We start from the raw sequence: 16,942 nt of genomic DNA on the forward strand, positions 1-16,942 counted from the left end.
ACCAGCGCCTTATTGACCATCAGCATTACATCCCTGTTTTTGTATACAAGCCCTCTTGAAATAAATGCCAGCATTGAGTTTGCTTTCTTTACTACTGATTCGACTTGCAGATTAACATTTTAGGAATCCTGCACCAGCTCCCAAGTCCCTTTGCTCCTCCGATTTCTGGATTCCACGGAGAAAATAATTTAATAAAATAATTTACCCAATCTATTCCCCTCGTGATTTAGAGGGATGTGGGCTGAATGCAGGTTTGCAGGTTATTTGCTTCTGTATAATTGTAAATTGTCCCTCGTGTGTAAGAGAGTATAGGACAGCGTTAGTGTGCGGGGATCGCTGGTCGGCACAGACTCGGTGGGCCGAAGAGCCTGTATCTGCGCTGTATCTCCGAAGTCTAAATGAGAGTGTTTTGTGTGATGGGTAAACTCCACTGATTCATTAGGTCGCACAGGCCCGCATCCACGTGGTAACGTCTATGTCATTCTCAGCAGCTCCAGGCGATAAATGTTACATCTTGATCCCCTGCACTCTGAAGTGTGTGTACGTTCAAAACGACAGCATTGCACAAAGGCCTTGTACCTTGTACCTTCCGAAGAGTCCACCAGGGACTAGACTGGAAGGTGGACAATTTAATACTGGACAAAAAATTTTACCAAGCCAATTAACCTACAAACCTGCACGTCTTTGGAATGTGGGAGGAAACCGAAGATCTCGGAGAAAAACCCTCGCAGGTCACGGGGAGAACGTACAAACTCCGTACAGACAGCGCCCGTAGTCGGGATGGAACCCGGGTCTTTGGCGCTGTGAGGCAGCAACTCTACCGCTGCGCCACCGTGCCGACACTCATCAAAGGACGATGAACCTGTGAAATGTCAATTTACAATGCCAAGTCACTGGGTTCCACCTGCCCACGTTTGGCCCATGGAGAGGCAAAGAGAGGGATACAGCACGGAAACAGGCCTCTCAGCCCAACTTACCCAAGCTGATCGATGCTCCATCTACACAAGTCCCACCTGCCTGCGTTTGGCCCATAATCCCTCTAAACATTATCATTGCTCATATTTTCTTACGTCAATGAAGGAGGACACTCGGGCAATTGGTCCATGTGAGTGATCATAGAAAAATCACTCATCCAATTCGCCCTTTAATATCTCCTCCCTCATATGCCCTTCAACTACCCCACTCCTAACACGGGGCAATTTACAGTAGACAATGTTGTACATTTGATCCCTATTCATGTTTATGGTGGGCCACACAGTGCCACAGTTGCTGCCTTACAGCACCAGAGACCCGGGTTGGATCCTGACTACGGATGCTGTCTGTGCGGAGTGTGCACGTTCTCCCTGTGACCAGCGTGGGTTTCCCCCCGCACTCTAAAGAACTGCAGGTTAATTGGCCTCGGTAAACTGCAGATTGTCCCTACCACCAACTAGAGAGCAGTCCAGAACCCTCATTGGAGACCCTTGGACTATCTTTGATCGGACTTTACTGGCTTTATCTTAGTAGGCCCCCCTCGGTCATGATTGACCATGGGTGATGCATCCTGGTCGGATGCAAGCCTGGGCGATGTCATATGGAGGACAGACAGGCTGTTGCCCACGCAGCACGTCCCCCCTCTCCACGTCGCTGATCGATCCAAAGGAACAGCAGGGCCGTTACAGTTTGGCACCAGCGCCGTCACAGGAGCTGCCAGAGCGAGGTTGTAGACAACGACGAACTGCATTAGGGGCTCCGACTCCGGATTTTCTTGACGTTTACTCCTGGAGCCTTTTCCATGACTGGATATGGCCACAAGGCAGTGGAGGATTTAAATCAGAGTTTTCCCTCTCCTAGATGGACTGCCTTCCCAGGCTGAGGAGCCCCATCTGCCCGAGACTCGTGGGGGCGGGAGCGTCTACCTTCCCGTGCAGGTCTATAGCACCTGCCCACTGCCCACTGTCTTGCAATAAACATAATTCATGTTATTCCCTTTATCATGTATCTATACACTGTGGACGGCTCGATTGTAATCATCTTTTGTCTTTCCGCTGACTGGTTAGCACGCAACAAAAGCTTTTCACTGTACCTCGGTACACGTGACAATAAACTCAACTCAACTAGTGTGTGGGACAGTGTTAGTGTACGGGGTGCTCACTGGTCGATGGGCCGAAGGGCCTGTTTCTATGCCGTATCTCTCAACGGAAATGAAGCTACCTTCCAGCCTCCACATCTTTGTGATGTGAAGATGGAGCTTTGAGATTGCCAGATCCTTGATTAGTTCGGGCGTCAGGGGTTACGGGGAGAAGGCAGGAGAACATGGTTTTTTGAGAGGGAGAGATAAATCAGCCATGACTGAATGGCGGAGTAGACCTGATGGGCCGAATGGCCTAATTCTGCTCTTAGAACTTATGAAAAAATAACCTGAACGTAAAGCAAAAACATGCATCTGGATTTACAACATTCACAGCAAAGAACTTATAGCGGAGCAAGATAGACCACACCTGCTAAATGCAATGGGCTGACATGTAGTACGCAACGGAGCGGAACATGGGCCTTTTTTTCATCCATTTCAGTAATCCGACCCGACCCGACTCGACTCGCAGTGTAATCAACGTTGCGGGAGAACAGTTTGTGTTAATAAATTATAATTCTGAAAATGAGAAGATTTTTCCCAAATAACTTTTATTTTTACGAGGATGTTTCCATAACCGGCTTCCGTCTCCGCACTATTATCCTACGGGATCTTTGGTGTGGAGACGGAAGCCGGTTATGGAAATGGGGCCGAAGATTACCCATGAACCTGCCCACGACCGTACTATGTCTTTTTCGTCGAGTGGACCATCTTGCTCGCTGTAGGATCTTTGGTTCACAGTAGTTTGTTTCTTCTCGGCTGCTTTGTAACAGGTGGGGATAAAATTAATTGGGTTGTGATTCACAACAGCTTGTTGTGCGTTTATGTTACATCTTAGATCCCAACGCTTTCTACATGCATTGAATTCCTATTGCCGTCCAATCAATGTTACTTGAGCGTGATTGTTTTGTGTTTATTGATAATGAGATCACACACGCCAAGCAAAGTGCTTCAGTTGCTCTGCATTCTCAAACATGTTATAGACTCATAGAGTGATACAGCGTGGAAACAGACCCTACGGCCAAACCTGCCACACCGGCCAACAATGTCCCAGCTACCCTAATCCTATTTGCCTGTGTTAGACAATAGACAATAGACAATAGGTGCAGGAGTAGGCCATACCCGATCTATTCCCCTTAATGATCTTGTACACCTCTATAAGATCACCCCTCATCCTCCTGCGCTCAATAGACAATAGTAGATAGGTGTAGGAGTAGACCATTCGGCCCTTCGAGCCAGCACCGCCATTCAATGTGATCATGGCTGATCATCCCCAATCAGTACCCCGTTCCTGCCTTCTCCCCATATCACCTGACACCGCTATTTTTAAGAGCCCTATCTAGCTCTCTCTTGAAAGCATCCAGAGGACTGGCTTCCACCGCCCTCTGAGGCAGAGAATTCCACAGACGTATGTTTGGTCCATATCCCTCCAAACCTGTCCTATCCATGTACCTGTCCAACTGTTTCTTAAACAATAGGATAGTCCCTGCCTCAACTACCTCCTCTGGCAGCTTGTTTCATACACCCACACCCTTAGCGTGAAAAAGTTACTTCTCAGATTCCTATTAAATCTTTTCCCCATCACCTTGAACCTATGTTCTCTGGTCCTCGATTCCCCTACTCTGGGTAAAAGACTCTGTGCATCTACCCGATCTATTCCTCTCATATGGGGAGAAGGCAGGAACGGGGTACTTATTCTGGATATTCAGCCATTGCCCACACTGGCCACGTCCCAGCTACACAATAGACAATAGGTTCAGGAGTAGCCTTATCGGCCCTTTGAGCCAGCACAACCATTCAATGTGATCATGGCTGCTCATCCACAATCAGTACCCCGTTCCTGCCTTCTCCCCACATCCCCTATCTTTAAGAGCCCTATCTAGCTCTCTCTTGAAGGTATCCAGAGAACCGGCCTCCACCGCCCTCTGAGGCAGAGAATTCCACAGATTCACAACTCTCTGCGTGGAAAAGTGTTTCCTCATCTACGTTCTAAATGGCTTACTCCTTATTCTTAAACTGTGGCACCTGGTTCTGGACTCCCCCAACATCGGGAACGTGTTTCCTGCCTCTATTGTGTCCAAACCCTTAACAATCTTATATGTTTCAATAAGATATCCTCTCATCCTTCTAAATTCCAGAGTGTACAAGATGGGACACTAGCCCCCATCTGCCTGCGTTTGGTCTATATCCCCCCAAACTGGTCCTATCCATGTACATGTCCAACTGTTTCTTAAACGTTGGGATAGTCCCAGCCTCAACTACCTCCTCTGGCAGATTCCAACTAAATCTTTTCCCCTTCACCCTGAACCTTTGTCCTCTGGTCCTTGATTCCCCTACTCTGAGCAAGAGATTCTGTGCATCTAGCTGATTTATTCATCATGACTTTGTACACCTCTATAAGATCACTCCTCATCCTCCTGCGCTCCAAGGAATAGAGACCCAGCCGACTCAACCTCTCCCTGTGTTCCTTCTGTCTTTCTGCAGCTACTAACACTTAGCATAGAGTCACTGTCATAGACCCTTTGGCTCACCTTGCCCGCACTGACCAACAATGTCCCATCTACACTAGTCCCACCTGCCTGCATTGAGCCCATATCCCTCTAAACCGGCCCTAGTACAAATACAAATACACAGTGCAGAACATGGATAGGTGACTGATATAATAATAATAATAATAATACATTTTATTTATGGGCGCCTTTCAAGAGTCTCAAGGACACCTTACAAAAATTGAGCATGTAGAGGAAAAACATGTAAGGGGAATGAAATAAATAGTAGAGACATGACTAGTACACAAAGTAAAGACAGAATTCAATACAAAACACAATATGAGGCAATTAATGCACAGATGAAAAGGGAGGGGGACGTGGGGCTAAGGATAGGCAGAGGTGAAGAGATGGGTCTTGAGGCGGGACTGGAAGATGGTGAGGGACACGGAATTGCGGATCAGTTGGGGGAGGGAGTTCCAGAGCCTGGGAGCTGCCCTGGAGAAGGCTCTGTCCCCAAAACTGCGGAGGTTGGACTTGTGGATGGAGAGGAGACCGGCTGATGTGGATCTGAGGGACCGTGAGGGTTGGTAGGGGGAGAGGAGGTCAGTGAGATATGGGGGGGCCAGATGGTGGAGGGCTTTGTAGGTGAGGACCAGGATTTTGTAGGTGATCCGGTGGGAGATGGGAAGCCAGTGAAGTTTTTTGAGGACTGGAGTGATGTGATGCCAGGATTTGGTGTGGGTGATGAGTCGGGCAGCTGCCTTCTGGACCAGTTGGAGTCGGTTGATGTAGGTGGAGCTGATGCCAAGGAGAAGTGAGTTGCAATAGTCCAGTCGGGAGGAGATGAAGGCATGGATGAGTCTTTCAGCAGCAGGCGGTGTGAGAGAGGGTCTGAGTTTGGCGATGTTGCGGTGATGAAAGAAGGATGTTTTAATGACATGGCGGATGTGAGGCTCAAGGGAGAGGGTGGAATCAAAGATCACGCCAAGACACTACATGTCCGAGACACTACATTTAGAAAACATTAGGCTGGTCTTGGCTGAAAAAGCCGATCAATTTCTTAAAACATGGTCGCCTTTCACTGAATTCCTGCAACAACAGAACGTTTTAACACAAATTTAAAACCGATGCCAGGGATGGGTGGGGGCAGGGGGGGGATAGTATATCTCCATCTTCTCTTTTCTTATTTCTTTTCTCTCCTCTTGCACTTCTCTGGTAGTTTAGGGGTCTTTTCTTTATGTGGTCCTTGTGGCTAAAGGGATCAGGGGGTATGGAGAGAAGGCAGGTACAGGATACTGAGTTGGATGATCAGCCATGATCATATTGAATGGCGGTGCAGGCTCGAAGGGCTGAATGGTCTACTCCTGCACCTATTTTCTATGTTTCTATGTTTATTTTATTCTTTTTCGTCATTCTCTCCTTTTTTCTCTTTTTTTTAAAATTTAGGTTCCAATGGTAAAACTGAAGCTGTACAATAATTGTATAACTGTTATGTCGATTGCCTTATCCCTGTACAATTGCTTCTAATAAAATAAATTCAAAAAAAAAAAAGAACATGGATAGGCGGCGTTTCAGGTCGGGAGTCTTCGGGAGTCCAAAGTCCTTTGTGCAACCGCCCACAGCTCAGAGATTAGTGCTCGGTAGTGTTCAGCTGGGTGGAAACCTACTGGGAACAGATTAGAAACATAGAAAATAGGTGCAGGAGGAGGCCATTCGGCCCTTCGAGCCAGCACCGCCATGCATTGTGATCATGGCTGATCGTCCCCTATCAATAACCCGTGCCTGCCTTCTCCCCATATCCCTTGACTCCACTAGCCCCTAGAGCTCTATCTAACTCTCTCTTAAATCCAACCAGTGACTTGGCCTCCACTGCCCTCTAACCATATAACCATATAACCATATAACAATTACAGCACGGAAACAGGCCATCTCGACCCCTCTAGTCCGTGCCGAACACATAATCTCCCCTAGTCCCATATACCTGCGCTCAGACCATAACCCTCCATTCCTTTCCCATCCATATAACTATCCAATTTATTTTTAAATGATAAAAACAAACCTGCCTCCACCACCTTCACTGGAAGCTCATTCCACACAGCTACCACTCTCTGAGTAAAGAAGTTCCCCCTCATGTTACCCCTAAACTTCAGTCCCTTAATTCTCAAGTCATGTCCCCTTGTTTGAATCTTCCCTACTCTCAGTGGGAAAAGCTTTTCCACGTCAACTCTGTCTATCCCTCTCATCATTTTAAAAACCTCTATCAAGTCCCCCCTTAACCTTCTGCGCTCCAAAGAATAAAGCCCTAACTTGTTCAACCTTTCTCTGTAACTTAGTTGCTGAAACCCAGGCAACATTCTAGTAAATCTCCTCTGTACTCTCTCTATTTTGTTGACATCCTTCCTATAATTAGGCGACCAAAATTGTACACCATACTCCAGAATTGGCCTCACCAATGCCTTGTACAATTTTAACATTACATCCCAACTTCTATACTCAATGCTCTGATTTATAAAGGCCAGCACACCAAAAGCTTTCTTTACCACCCTATCTACATGAGATTCCACTTTCATGGAACTGTGCACAGTTATTCCCAGATCCCTCTGTTCACCTACATTCTTCAATTCCCTACCATTTACCATGTACGTCCTATTTTGATTTGTCCTGCCAAGATGTCTGCTCCTATCCCTCTGTGGCAGGGAATTCCATAAATTCGCAACTCTCTGGGTGAAAAAGTTTCTTCTCTGCTCAGTCTTAAATGGCCTTCCCTTTATTCTAAGACTGTGGCCCCTGGTTCTGGACTCGCCCAACATTGGGAACATTTTTCCTGCATCTAGCTTGTCTTGTCATTTTATAATTTTATATGTTTCTGTAAGATTCTCCCCCATCCTTCTAAACTCCAGTGAATACAAGCCTAGCCTTTTCAATCTTTCCTCATATGACAGTCCCCGCCTTCCCAGGGATCAATCTCGTACTTTTTGATTAGTATGGGTGTCAGAGGTTTTGGGGAGAAGGCAGGAGAATGGGCTTGAGACGGAGAGAAAAGGACCTGTCCCACTTGCCGATTTTGCTGGCAGCATATCAGTGTCGTCAAAAGATTTTGAGCATTTCAAAATCCAGCGGCGACCAAAAAAATGCTGCGACACTTGAAAAAACACCGTGCGTCCATACGGCCTCACGCCGCATCATCGCCATGTCATATATCGTCACCAAACGTATTTCTCAGTGACCTGATACGTCAGTCAATGACGCCGGCAGTCGCCGAAAATATCGGCAAGTCGGACAGGCCCTATAGATCAGCCATGAGTGAATGGCAGAATAGACTCGATAGGCCGAATGGCCTAATTCTGCTCCTATCCCTCTTGAATATGGATTTATGAATAAGATCGTACGTGCCCAATAACCCCCCTACAACTCAGGCCCTCAAGTCCTGGCGAAAGACGTTAAATGGAAAATCGAGGAGCATCTTTGACTTATGACCAATTCCAGACTCCATCTACAATGTCCGACAATGATTGACCTCAGAAGCAATCACTGTTTTTTCTTTGAAGAAACTTAACAGGCCTGTCCCACTTACGCGACTTTTTTGGCGACTGCCGGCAACCGTCATAGGTCATTGCAGGTCGGCGAAAATGTTCAACAGCGGCGACCAGAAAGACGCAACGACTCTTTGGGCGACTGAGGAGACGACTCACGACCGTACAGGCGACATGTCGCGGGGTGAAGCCTGTATGGTCGTGAGTAGTCGCCCAAAGAGTCGTACCTTGTTCTGGTCGCCGCTGGATTTTCAACATGTTAAAACATTTCGGGGACCTGCAACAACCTATGACGGTTCTGGCAGTCGCCGAAAAAGTCGCCTAAGTGGGACAGGCCCTTATTCTAGTGTTACACTTTGAGATTTTATCAATACTTAAACATCTGTCTGTTTTATTTCTCAAGCACACTTCCTGGATGAGATAGTGAAAGGTACTGCATGTTTTCTGCCGAGCTGTCTCATTGTGTAAACAGTATCTTGTTTTTTTATTCACCCCCTCTCATTCTTCAAGCTTTTTGATTACTAATGCATCAATGAAGGCATTGTACGGAATTTTATCTACAATATCTTTCACATCAGTCATTAGTACCTCAAAAGAAAATTTAGCTGACGAGCTGGAAAGGGGTCATCGAGTCATACAGCGTGGAAACAGGCCCTTCGGCCCAACTTGCCCACACCGACAATTCTACACTAGTCCCACCTGCCTGCGTTTGGCCCATATCCCTCCTAACCTGTCCTAGTCAAGTCAAGTCAAGAGAGTTTTATTGTCCTGTGTCCCAGATAGGACAATGAAATTCTTGCTTGCTGCAGCACAACAGAATATGTAAACATAATTTTCCCGATGTTGGGGGAGTCCAGAACCAGGGGCCACACACAGTTTAAGAATAAGGAGTAAGCCATTTAGAACGGAGACGAGGAAACACTTTTTCTCACAGAGAGTGGTGAGTCTGTGGAATTCTCTGCCTCAGAGGGCGGTGGAGGCAGGTTCTCTGGATGCTTTCAAGAGAGAGCTAGATAGGGCTCTTAAAAATAGTGGAGTCAGGGGATATGGGGAGAAGGCAGGAACGGGGTACTGATTGGGGATGATCAGCCATGATCACATTGAATTTCCGACTAGGAAAAGGGGAGATGCAGCGAGACCTGGGTGTCATGGTACACCAGTCATTGAAAGTGGGCATGCAGGTGCAGCAGGCAGTGAAGAAAGCGAATGGTATGTTAGCTTTCATAGCAAAAGGATTTGAGTATAGGAGCAGGGAGGTTCTACTGCAGTTGTACAGGGTCTTGGTGAGACCACACCTGGAGTATTGCGTACAGTTTTGGTCTCCAAATCTGAGGAAGGACATTATTGCCATAGAGGGAGTGCAGAGAAGGTTCACCAGACTGATTCCTGGGATGTCAGGACTGTCTTATGAAGAAAGACTGGATAGACTTGGTTTATACTCTCTAGAATTTAGGAGATTGAGAGGGGATCTTATAGAAACTTACAAAATTCTTAAGGGGTTGGACAGGCTAGATGCAGGAAGATTGCTCCCGATGTTGGGGAAGTCCAGGACAAGGGGTCACAGCTTAAGGATAAGGGGGAAATCCTTTAAAACCGAGATGAGAAGAACTTTTTTCACACAGAGAGTGGTGAATCTCTGGAACTCCCTGCCACAGAGGGTAGTCGAGGCCAGTTCATTGGCTATATTTAAGAGGGAGTTAGATGTGGCCCTTGTGGCTAAGGGGATCAGAGGGTATGGAGAGAAGGCAGGTACGGGATACTGAGTTGGATGATCAGCCATGATCATATTGAATGGCGGTGCAGGCTCGAAGGGCCGAATGGCCTACTCCTGCACCTAATTTCTATGTTTCTATGTTTCTATGATGCTGGCTCAAAAGGCCTAATGGCCTACTCCTGCACCTATTGTCTATTGTCTGTAATACAGAACAGGAGATAAAAGTTCAGTGTGTCTATAGACCATAGACCATATATATATATATATACACAATAAATAAACAGTACCTGTACCAGTCTAAATGTTTCTTAAATGTTGCGATAGTAGCAGCCTCAACTACCTCCTCTGACAGCTCGTTCTGTAAATAGATTACACCTCCGATTCCTATTACATCTTTCCCCCCTCACCTTAAACCTATGTCCTCTGGTTCTCGATTCTGAGGCCGTGGCCTTTCATTATTTGCTTTTAGCTTCACTTGCGCGAGCCCCTAGTATTACAGGCATTGTCAACTCTAGAGCCAACATGACCTTGCTCATATGTCTATGAGAACTGGTTATACCTGTTGTGAGTGGGTGTAGAGGTGGCCTAGTGGAATGATCCTTGGATTATAGACAATAGACAATAGGTGCAGGAGTAGGCCATTTGGCCCTTCGAGCCAGCACCGCCATTCAATGTGATCATGGCTGATCATCCCCAATCAGTACCCCGTTCCTGCCCTCTCCCCATATCCCCTGACTCCGCTATCTTTAAGAGCCCTATCCCGCTCTCTCTTGAAAGTATCCAGAGAACCGGCCTCCACCGCCCTCTAAAGCAGAGAATTCCACACTCACAACTCTCCGTGAGATAAAGTGTTTCCTCGTCTCAGTTCTAAATGGCTTACCCCTTATTCTTAAACTGTGGCCCCTGGTTCTGCCCCCCCCCCCCCCCCAACATCGGGAACATGGTTCCTGCCTCCAGCGTGTCCAAATCGTTAATAATCTTATATGTCTCAATTAGATTCCCTCTCATCCTTTTAAAGTGCAGAGAGGTTTTATCAGAATGTCCCTTGGATATCGGGTGCGGAGGGGGTTTACCAGAATGACCCTTGGTTTAGAGGTATCGAGAGGGCTTACCCAGAATGAGTGGGTTAGCCTATGATGGGCGTTTGTCGGCACTGGGCCTGTACTCGCTGGAGTTTAGAATGATGAGGGGGGGAACCTCATTGAAACATACAGAATAGTGAAAGGCCTGGATAGAGTGGATGTGGAGAGGATGTTTCCACTAGTGGGAGAGTCTCGGACTAAAGGTCACAGTCTCAGAATTAAATGACGTTCTTTTAGAATGGAGATGAGGAGGAATTTCTTTAGCCAGAGGGTGGTGAATCTATGGACTTCATTGCCACAAAAGGCAGTGGAGGCCAAGTCAAGGTGGAGATAGTGAGATTTTTGATTAGTACGGGTGTCAGGGGTTAAGGGGAGAAGGCAGGAGAATGGGGTTAGGAGGGAGAGATAGATCAGCCATGATTGAATGGCGGAGTAGACTTGATGGGCCGAATGGCCTCATTCTGTTCCTTTCAGTTATGAACGTATAAACAAAAAATACAAGCCACCGAATGGAAGATTTGTTTTTGATTTCGTACAAAAGGAAATCAATTTTAACAATGTCCACCATTATTTGTAGCTTTGTGTGAAACAGTTGAAGTGGCGTGGAGTAAATATGATCCCAGTTTAATGATCGCGACACTTCATCTTTCATTAATGCTATTTATGTGTTTTTACAGCCTTTCTGTTTTCAGAAATGTTCCTCCATTTGCCGTGTGTGGGAAGGAACTGCAGATGCAGGTTTAAGCCAAAGAAACACACAAAGTGCTGGAGTAACTCAGCGGGACAGGCAGCATCTCTGGAGAGAAGGGATGGGTGACATTTCGGATCGGGACCCCTCTTCAGACTATTTTTGAGGAACGGTCTCGACAGAAACGTCACCCATTCCTTCTATACAGAGATGCTGCCTGACCCGCTGAGTTACTCCAGCACTCTGTGAAACGTCACCTATCCATGTTCTCCACAGATGCTGCCTGACCCGCTGAGTTACTCCAGCACTCTGTGAAACGTCACCTATCCATGTTCTCCACAGATGCTGCCTGACCCGCTGAGTTACTCCAGCACTCTGTGAAAACGTCACCTATCCATGTTCTCCACAGATGCTGCCTGACCCGCTGAGTTACTCCAGCACTCTGTGAAACGTCACCTATCCATGTTCTCCACAGATGCTGCCTGACCCGCTGAGTTACTCCAGCACTCTGTGAAACGTCACCTATCCATGTTCTCCACAGATGCTGCCTGACCCGCTGAGTTACTCCAAGCACTCTGTGAAACGTCACCTATCCATGTTCTCCACAGATGCTGCCTGACCCGCTGAGTTACTCCAGCACTCTGTGAAACGTCACCTATCCATGTTCTCCACAGATGCTGCCTGACCCGCTGAGTTACTCCAGCACTCTGTGAAACGTCACCTATCCATGTTCTCCACAGATGCTGCCTGACCCGCTGAGTTACATTGCCAGATATGTCTTATTCTGACAATAAAACCATTTTTCACTTAGAAGCAGCCCTAAGATTCCTGCCCATTTCACTCACACTCCTACTTGGGAGGTCATGTTACAGTTGTATATGTTTAGTTTAGTTTAGTTTATTGTCACGTGTACCGAGGTACAGTGAAAAGCTTTTGTTGCGTGATAACCAGTCAGCGGAAAGACAATACATGATTACAATCGAGCCGTCCACAGTGTACAGATACAGGATAAAGGGAATAACGTTTAGTGCAAGGTAAAGTCCGATCAAGGATAGTCCAGGGGTCACCAATGAGGTAGATAGTAGTTCAGGACTGCTCTCTGGTTGTGGTAGGATGGTTCAGTTGCCTGATAACAGCTGGGGAGAAACTGTCCCTGAATCTGGAGGTGTGCGTTTGTTTTCACACTTCTGTACCTCTTGCCTGATGGGAGAGGGGAGAAGAGGGAGTGGCCGGGACGTGACTGGTCCTTGATGATGCTGCTGGCCTTGCCGAGGCAGCGTGAGGTGTAGATGGAGTCAATGGAAGGGAGGTTGGTTTGGGCTGCATCCACAATAAGGAGGTAGTTGAGGCAGGGACTATCGCATCGGTTAAGAAACATTTAGACAGGTACAAGAATATGGACAGGTTTGGAAGGATATGGACCAACCGCAGACTAGTGTAGCTGGGACATGTTGGTCGGTGTGGGCAAGTTGGGCCGAAGGGCCTGTTTCCACACTGTATCCTCTACGACTCTAGTAATTGCAAGCATCCCTTCTCCCGTTGTTTGTACAAATACAGATTCTGAATATGCCATTACTTTTAATTATGTTTCCACAATTTTCCTCCTTGTCCATACCAGCAGACAAGATAGGATATAAAGGTAAAGGCCAAGGCCCCAGGGGCTTTGTTGCTTCAACAATCCCTCACCACTATCTGTCTTCAAGCTCATCATTCACCATGACTTTTTTTGTGTTATTTTCAAAAGTCTTTTTTGATTTTGGTTCTCGTTAATTTTACTCTTCGTCTGTTTATTTGTTTGTTTGTTCTCGTCCTGGCTTTTCATCTTACGCTCACTGTGGTTCTCGCGGGCTAATGCATTCCGTGCATCGCTATAAGTTGTTTCCCGACACGCCAGGCTGCTCTTTCTGTTGAATACCCTTGTCCGTATCGCTCACCCCATCCGCAGTCCCGGCGAAAGGGCCTGTCCCACTTTCCCGAGTTATTCAAGAATTCTCCCGAGTTATTCGCGAATTCTCCCCGAGTTTTCAAACTCGCAGAATGTTCGTGACGAGTCCGTAGGAGTCCGTGGATATATCGTAGCTGCTCGTTATGCCAGCCGTTGGTACTCAGAGCTATTTTGTTTACTCGTGGACATTTTTCATCAGGCTGGAAATAACGTCCCAATAGACAATAGACAATAGGTGCAGGAGTAGGCCATTCGGCCCTGCGAGCCAGCACCGTCATTCAATGTGATCATGGCTGATCATCCCCAATCAGTACCCCGTTCCTGCCTTCTCCCCATATCCCCTGACTCCGCTATCTTTAAGAGTCCTATCTAGCTCTCTCTTGAAAGCATCCATAGAACCTGCCTCCACCGCCATCTGAGGCAGAGAATTCCACAGACTCACCACTCTCTGTGAGAAAAAGTGTTACCTCGTCTCCGTTCTAAATGGCTTACCCCTTATTCTTAAACTGTGTGTGGCCCCTGGTTCTGGACTCCCCCAACATCGGGAACATGTTTCCTGCCTCTAGCGTGTCCAAACCCTTAATAATCTTATATGTTTCAATGAGAAACCCTCCCATCCTTCTAAACTCCAGAGTGTACAAGCCCAGCCGCTCCATTCTCTCAGCTTATGACAGTCCCGCCATCCCGGGAATTAACCCTGTAAACCTGCGCTGCACTCCCTCAATAGCAAGAGTCCCGACTTACCTGATGCCCCGAATACCTACGGCTGGCATGACGAGCCGCTACGATATATCCACGGACTCCTACGGACTCATTACAAACATTCTGCGAGTTTGAAAACTCGGGAGAATTCGTGAATACCTCGGGATAGTGGGACAGGCCCTTAAGGTGCTTAGCTCTCCCATGTCTTACACGCCTTCTGCTTCTTCCCTTTGAAAAGAATGTGAGTTTTTGGAAAGCATTCAAAAGTTTCTTTGATTGAGAACAAATTATTATTCCTATTGTTATTATTATTATTATTATTATTATTATTACACACATCCTGCCTAAAACTTTGTCCATCTATTTCAGCCGCCATCATTTCACATAAATAAGACAGAGCCCGAGAATAACATTGGGATTCAGCCCGCATTTTGTCACGCTGGTCACAGGAGGAGTGCGACTCATTTCGAAGGTTCAATGGTGCTTCTATTGTTACACCTGCGATGTGCTAACACACACAATGAAATTCTTGTTTATGAAGGAATTGCAGATGCTGGAAAATCGAAGGTGGACAAAAATGCTGGAGGAATTCAGCGGGTGAGGCAGCATCTACAGAGCGAAGGAAATACGCAACGTTTCAGGTCGAGACCCTTCTTCAGACGAAGGGTCTCGACCTGAAACGTCACCTATCTCCTTCGCTCCATAGATACTGCCTCACCCGCTAGGTTTCTCCAATATTTTTGTCTACCCATGAAATTCTTGTTAGTATTTTGGTTTTCAAAGATACAGCGCAGAAACAGGCCCTTCGGCCCACCCTGTCCCCACCGACCAGCGATTCCCGCACACTGACACTATCCTACACACTCTAGGGACATTTTACGAATATTCCAAGCCAATTAACCTACAGACGACCTGCACGTTTTTAGAGTATCGAAAGGAAACCGGAGCACCCGGATAAAATAGACAATAGGTACAGGAGTAGGCCATTTGGCCCTTTGAGCCAGCACCCGCCATTCAATGCGATCATGGCTGATCATCCTCAATCAGTACCTCGTTCCTGCCTTCTCCCCGTATCCCCTGACTCCGCTATCTTTAAGAGCCCTATCTCGCTCTCTCTTGAAAGTATCCAGAGAACCGGCCTCCACCGCCCACCCACTGAGGCAGAGAATTCCACAGACTCATAACTCTCTGTGAGAAATAGTGTTTCCTCATCTCCGTTCTAAATGGCTTACTCCTTATTCTTAAACTGTGGCCCCTGGTTCTGGACTCCCCCAACATCGGGAACATGTTTCCTGCCTCTAGCGTGTCCAATCCCTTAATAATCTTATATGTTACAATAAGATATCCTCTCATCCTTCTAAACTCCAGAGTGTACAAGCCCAGCTGCTCCATTCTCTCAGCATATGACAGTCCCGCCATCTCGGGAATTAACCTTGTAAACCTACGCTGCACTCCCTCAATAGCAAGAATGTCCTTCCTCAAATTGCTCCAGCACATCGAACGCGCGTGCCGACCTGACTTTGTGGACTTTGACCAAAGCATATCGGCGCCCGCATGTCCAATGATTATAAATAATTTCACCGTGCCGTTGGATATCTTGCAACAAAAAGCACGATTGAACCATTGATGGTTTACTTAGGAGCGTTTCAAAGAGAAGAAAATATTCCCAGTTTGGATGATAGAGGGGTTCAGTTTATCCATGTGAAATGATGGTAGCCTTTTGCATCAAATGGCTTGCGGCTAGCGGGCGTTCACCCGTGTCCGCGCACCGACTGAAGCGGCTGTACGCTGTGGCGTGGCGTGGCATTCATGACGTGTGTTCATTCCACAGAGGGCTGTCCCGGCCTCTGCAATAGTAACGGAAGATGCACCCTGGATCAGAACGGCTGGCATTGTGTCTGCCAGGTGGGTTGGCGAGGAGCAGGCTGCGACGTCGCATGGAGACCCTGTGCTCGGACGGCAAGGACAACGAGGGAGGTAAGAACGTGGGACCTAATGTCCGAGACACTACATTTGGAAAACATTAGGCTTGTCTTGGCGGGAAAACCAGATACATTTCTTCAGACATGGTTACCTTTTACTGAATTTCTGCAACAACAGAATGGTTAAACACAAATTTAAATTTAAATCTGACACCAGGGATGGGTGAGGGGAGGGGGGTGGGGGGTGGGGTGGGGAGGTGTATCTCCATCTTTTCTTATTTATTTATTTATTTATTTATTCTGTTCTTTTCCTAGTAGCATAGAGGCCTTTTATCTGCTCTTTTGTATTTTATTTCTTTTTTCTTCATTCTTCTTTCTTTGTTTTTCTTTTTTTCTTTTTTGTTTAATTTAGGTGAAAAGGTTAAAAATGAAGCTGGACAATAATTGTATAATTGTTATGTCGATCGTCTTATCCTTGTACAATTGTGTCGTACTGTCGTTGTATCCTTGGGCAATACTGCCGTTGTGTCCTTGGGCAAGACACTTAACCCACCTTTGCCTGTGTGTGAATGTGTGTGAGTGATTGGTGGTGGTCGGAGGGGCCGTAGGCGCAGATTGGCAGCCACGCTTCCGTCAGTCTGCCCCAGGGCAGCTGTGGCTACAGAAGTAGCTTACCACCACCGAGTGTGACTGAGGAGTGAATGAATAATGCGATGTAAAGCGCCTTGAGTATTAGAAAGGCGCTATATAAATCCCA

At 46.9% G+C, this 16,942-nt stretch overlaps 1 protein-coding gene across 1 annotated transcript in view; it reads left to right on the forward strand.

Annotated features, from left to right (window-relative positions):
• Positions 1 to 16,942, forward strand: part of tenm3 (teneurin transmembrane protein 3) — a 702,745-nt gene that overhangs the window by 589,420 nt on the left and 96,383 nt on the right. The window contains 3 exon segments of the mRNA XM_033018762.1: positions 8,536 to 8,562; positions 16,095 to 16,196; positions 16,199 to 16,240. Coding sequence (XP_032874653.1) covers positions 8,536 to 8,562; positions 16,095 to 16,196; positions 16,199 to 16,240 — 171 coding nt within the window.

The sequence above is a fragment of the Amblyraja radiata genome, chromosome 3, assembly GCF_010909765.2.
Source record: "Amblyraja radiata isolate CabotCenter1 chromosome 3, sAmbRad1.1.pri, whole genome shotgun sequence".
NCBI classification, from domain to species: domain Eukaryota; kingdom Metazoa; phylum Chordata; class Chondrichthyes; order Rajiformes; family Rajidae; genus Amblyraja; species Amblyraja radiata.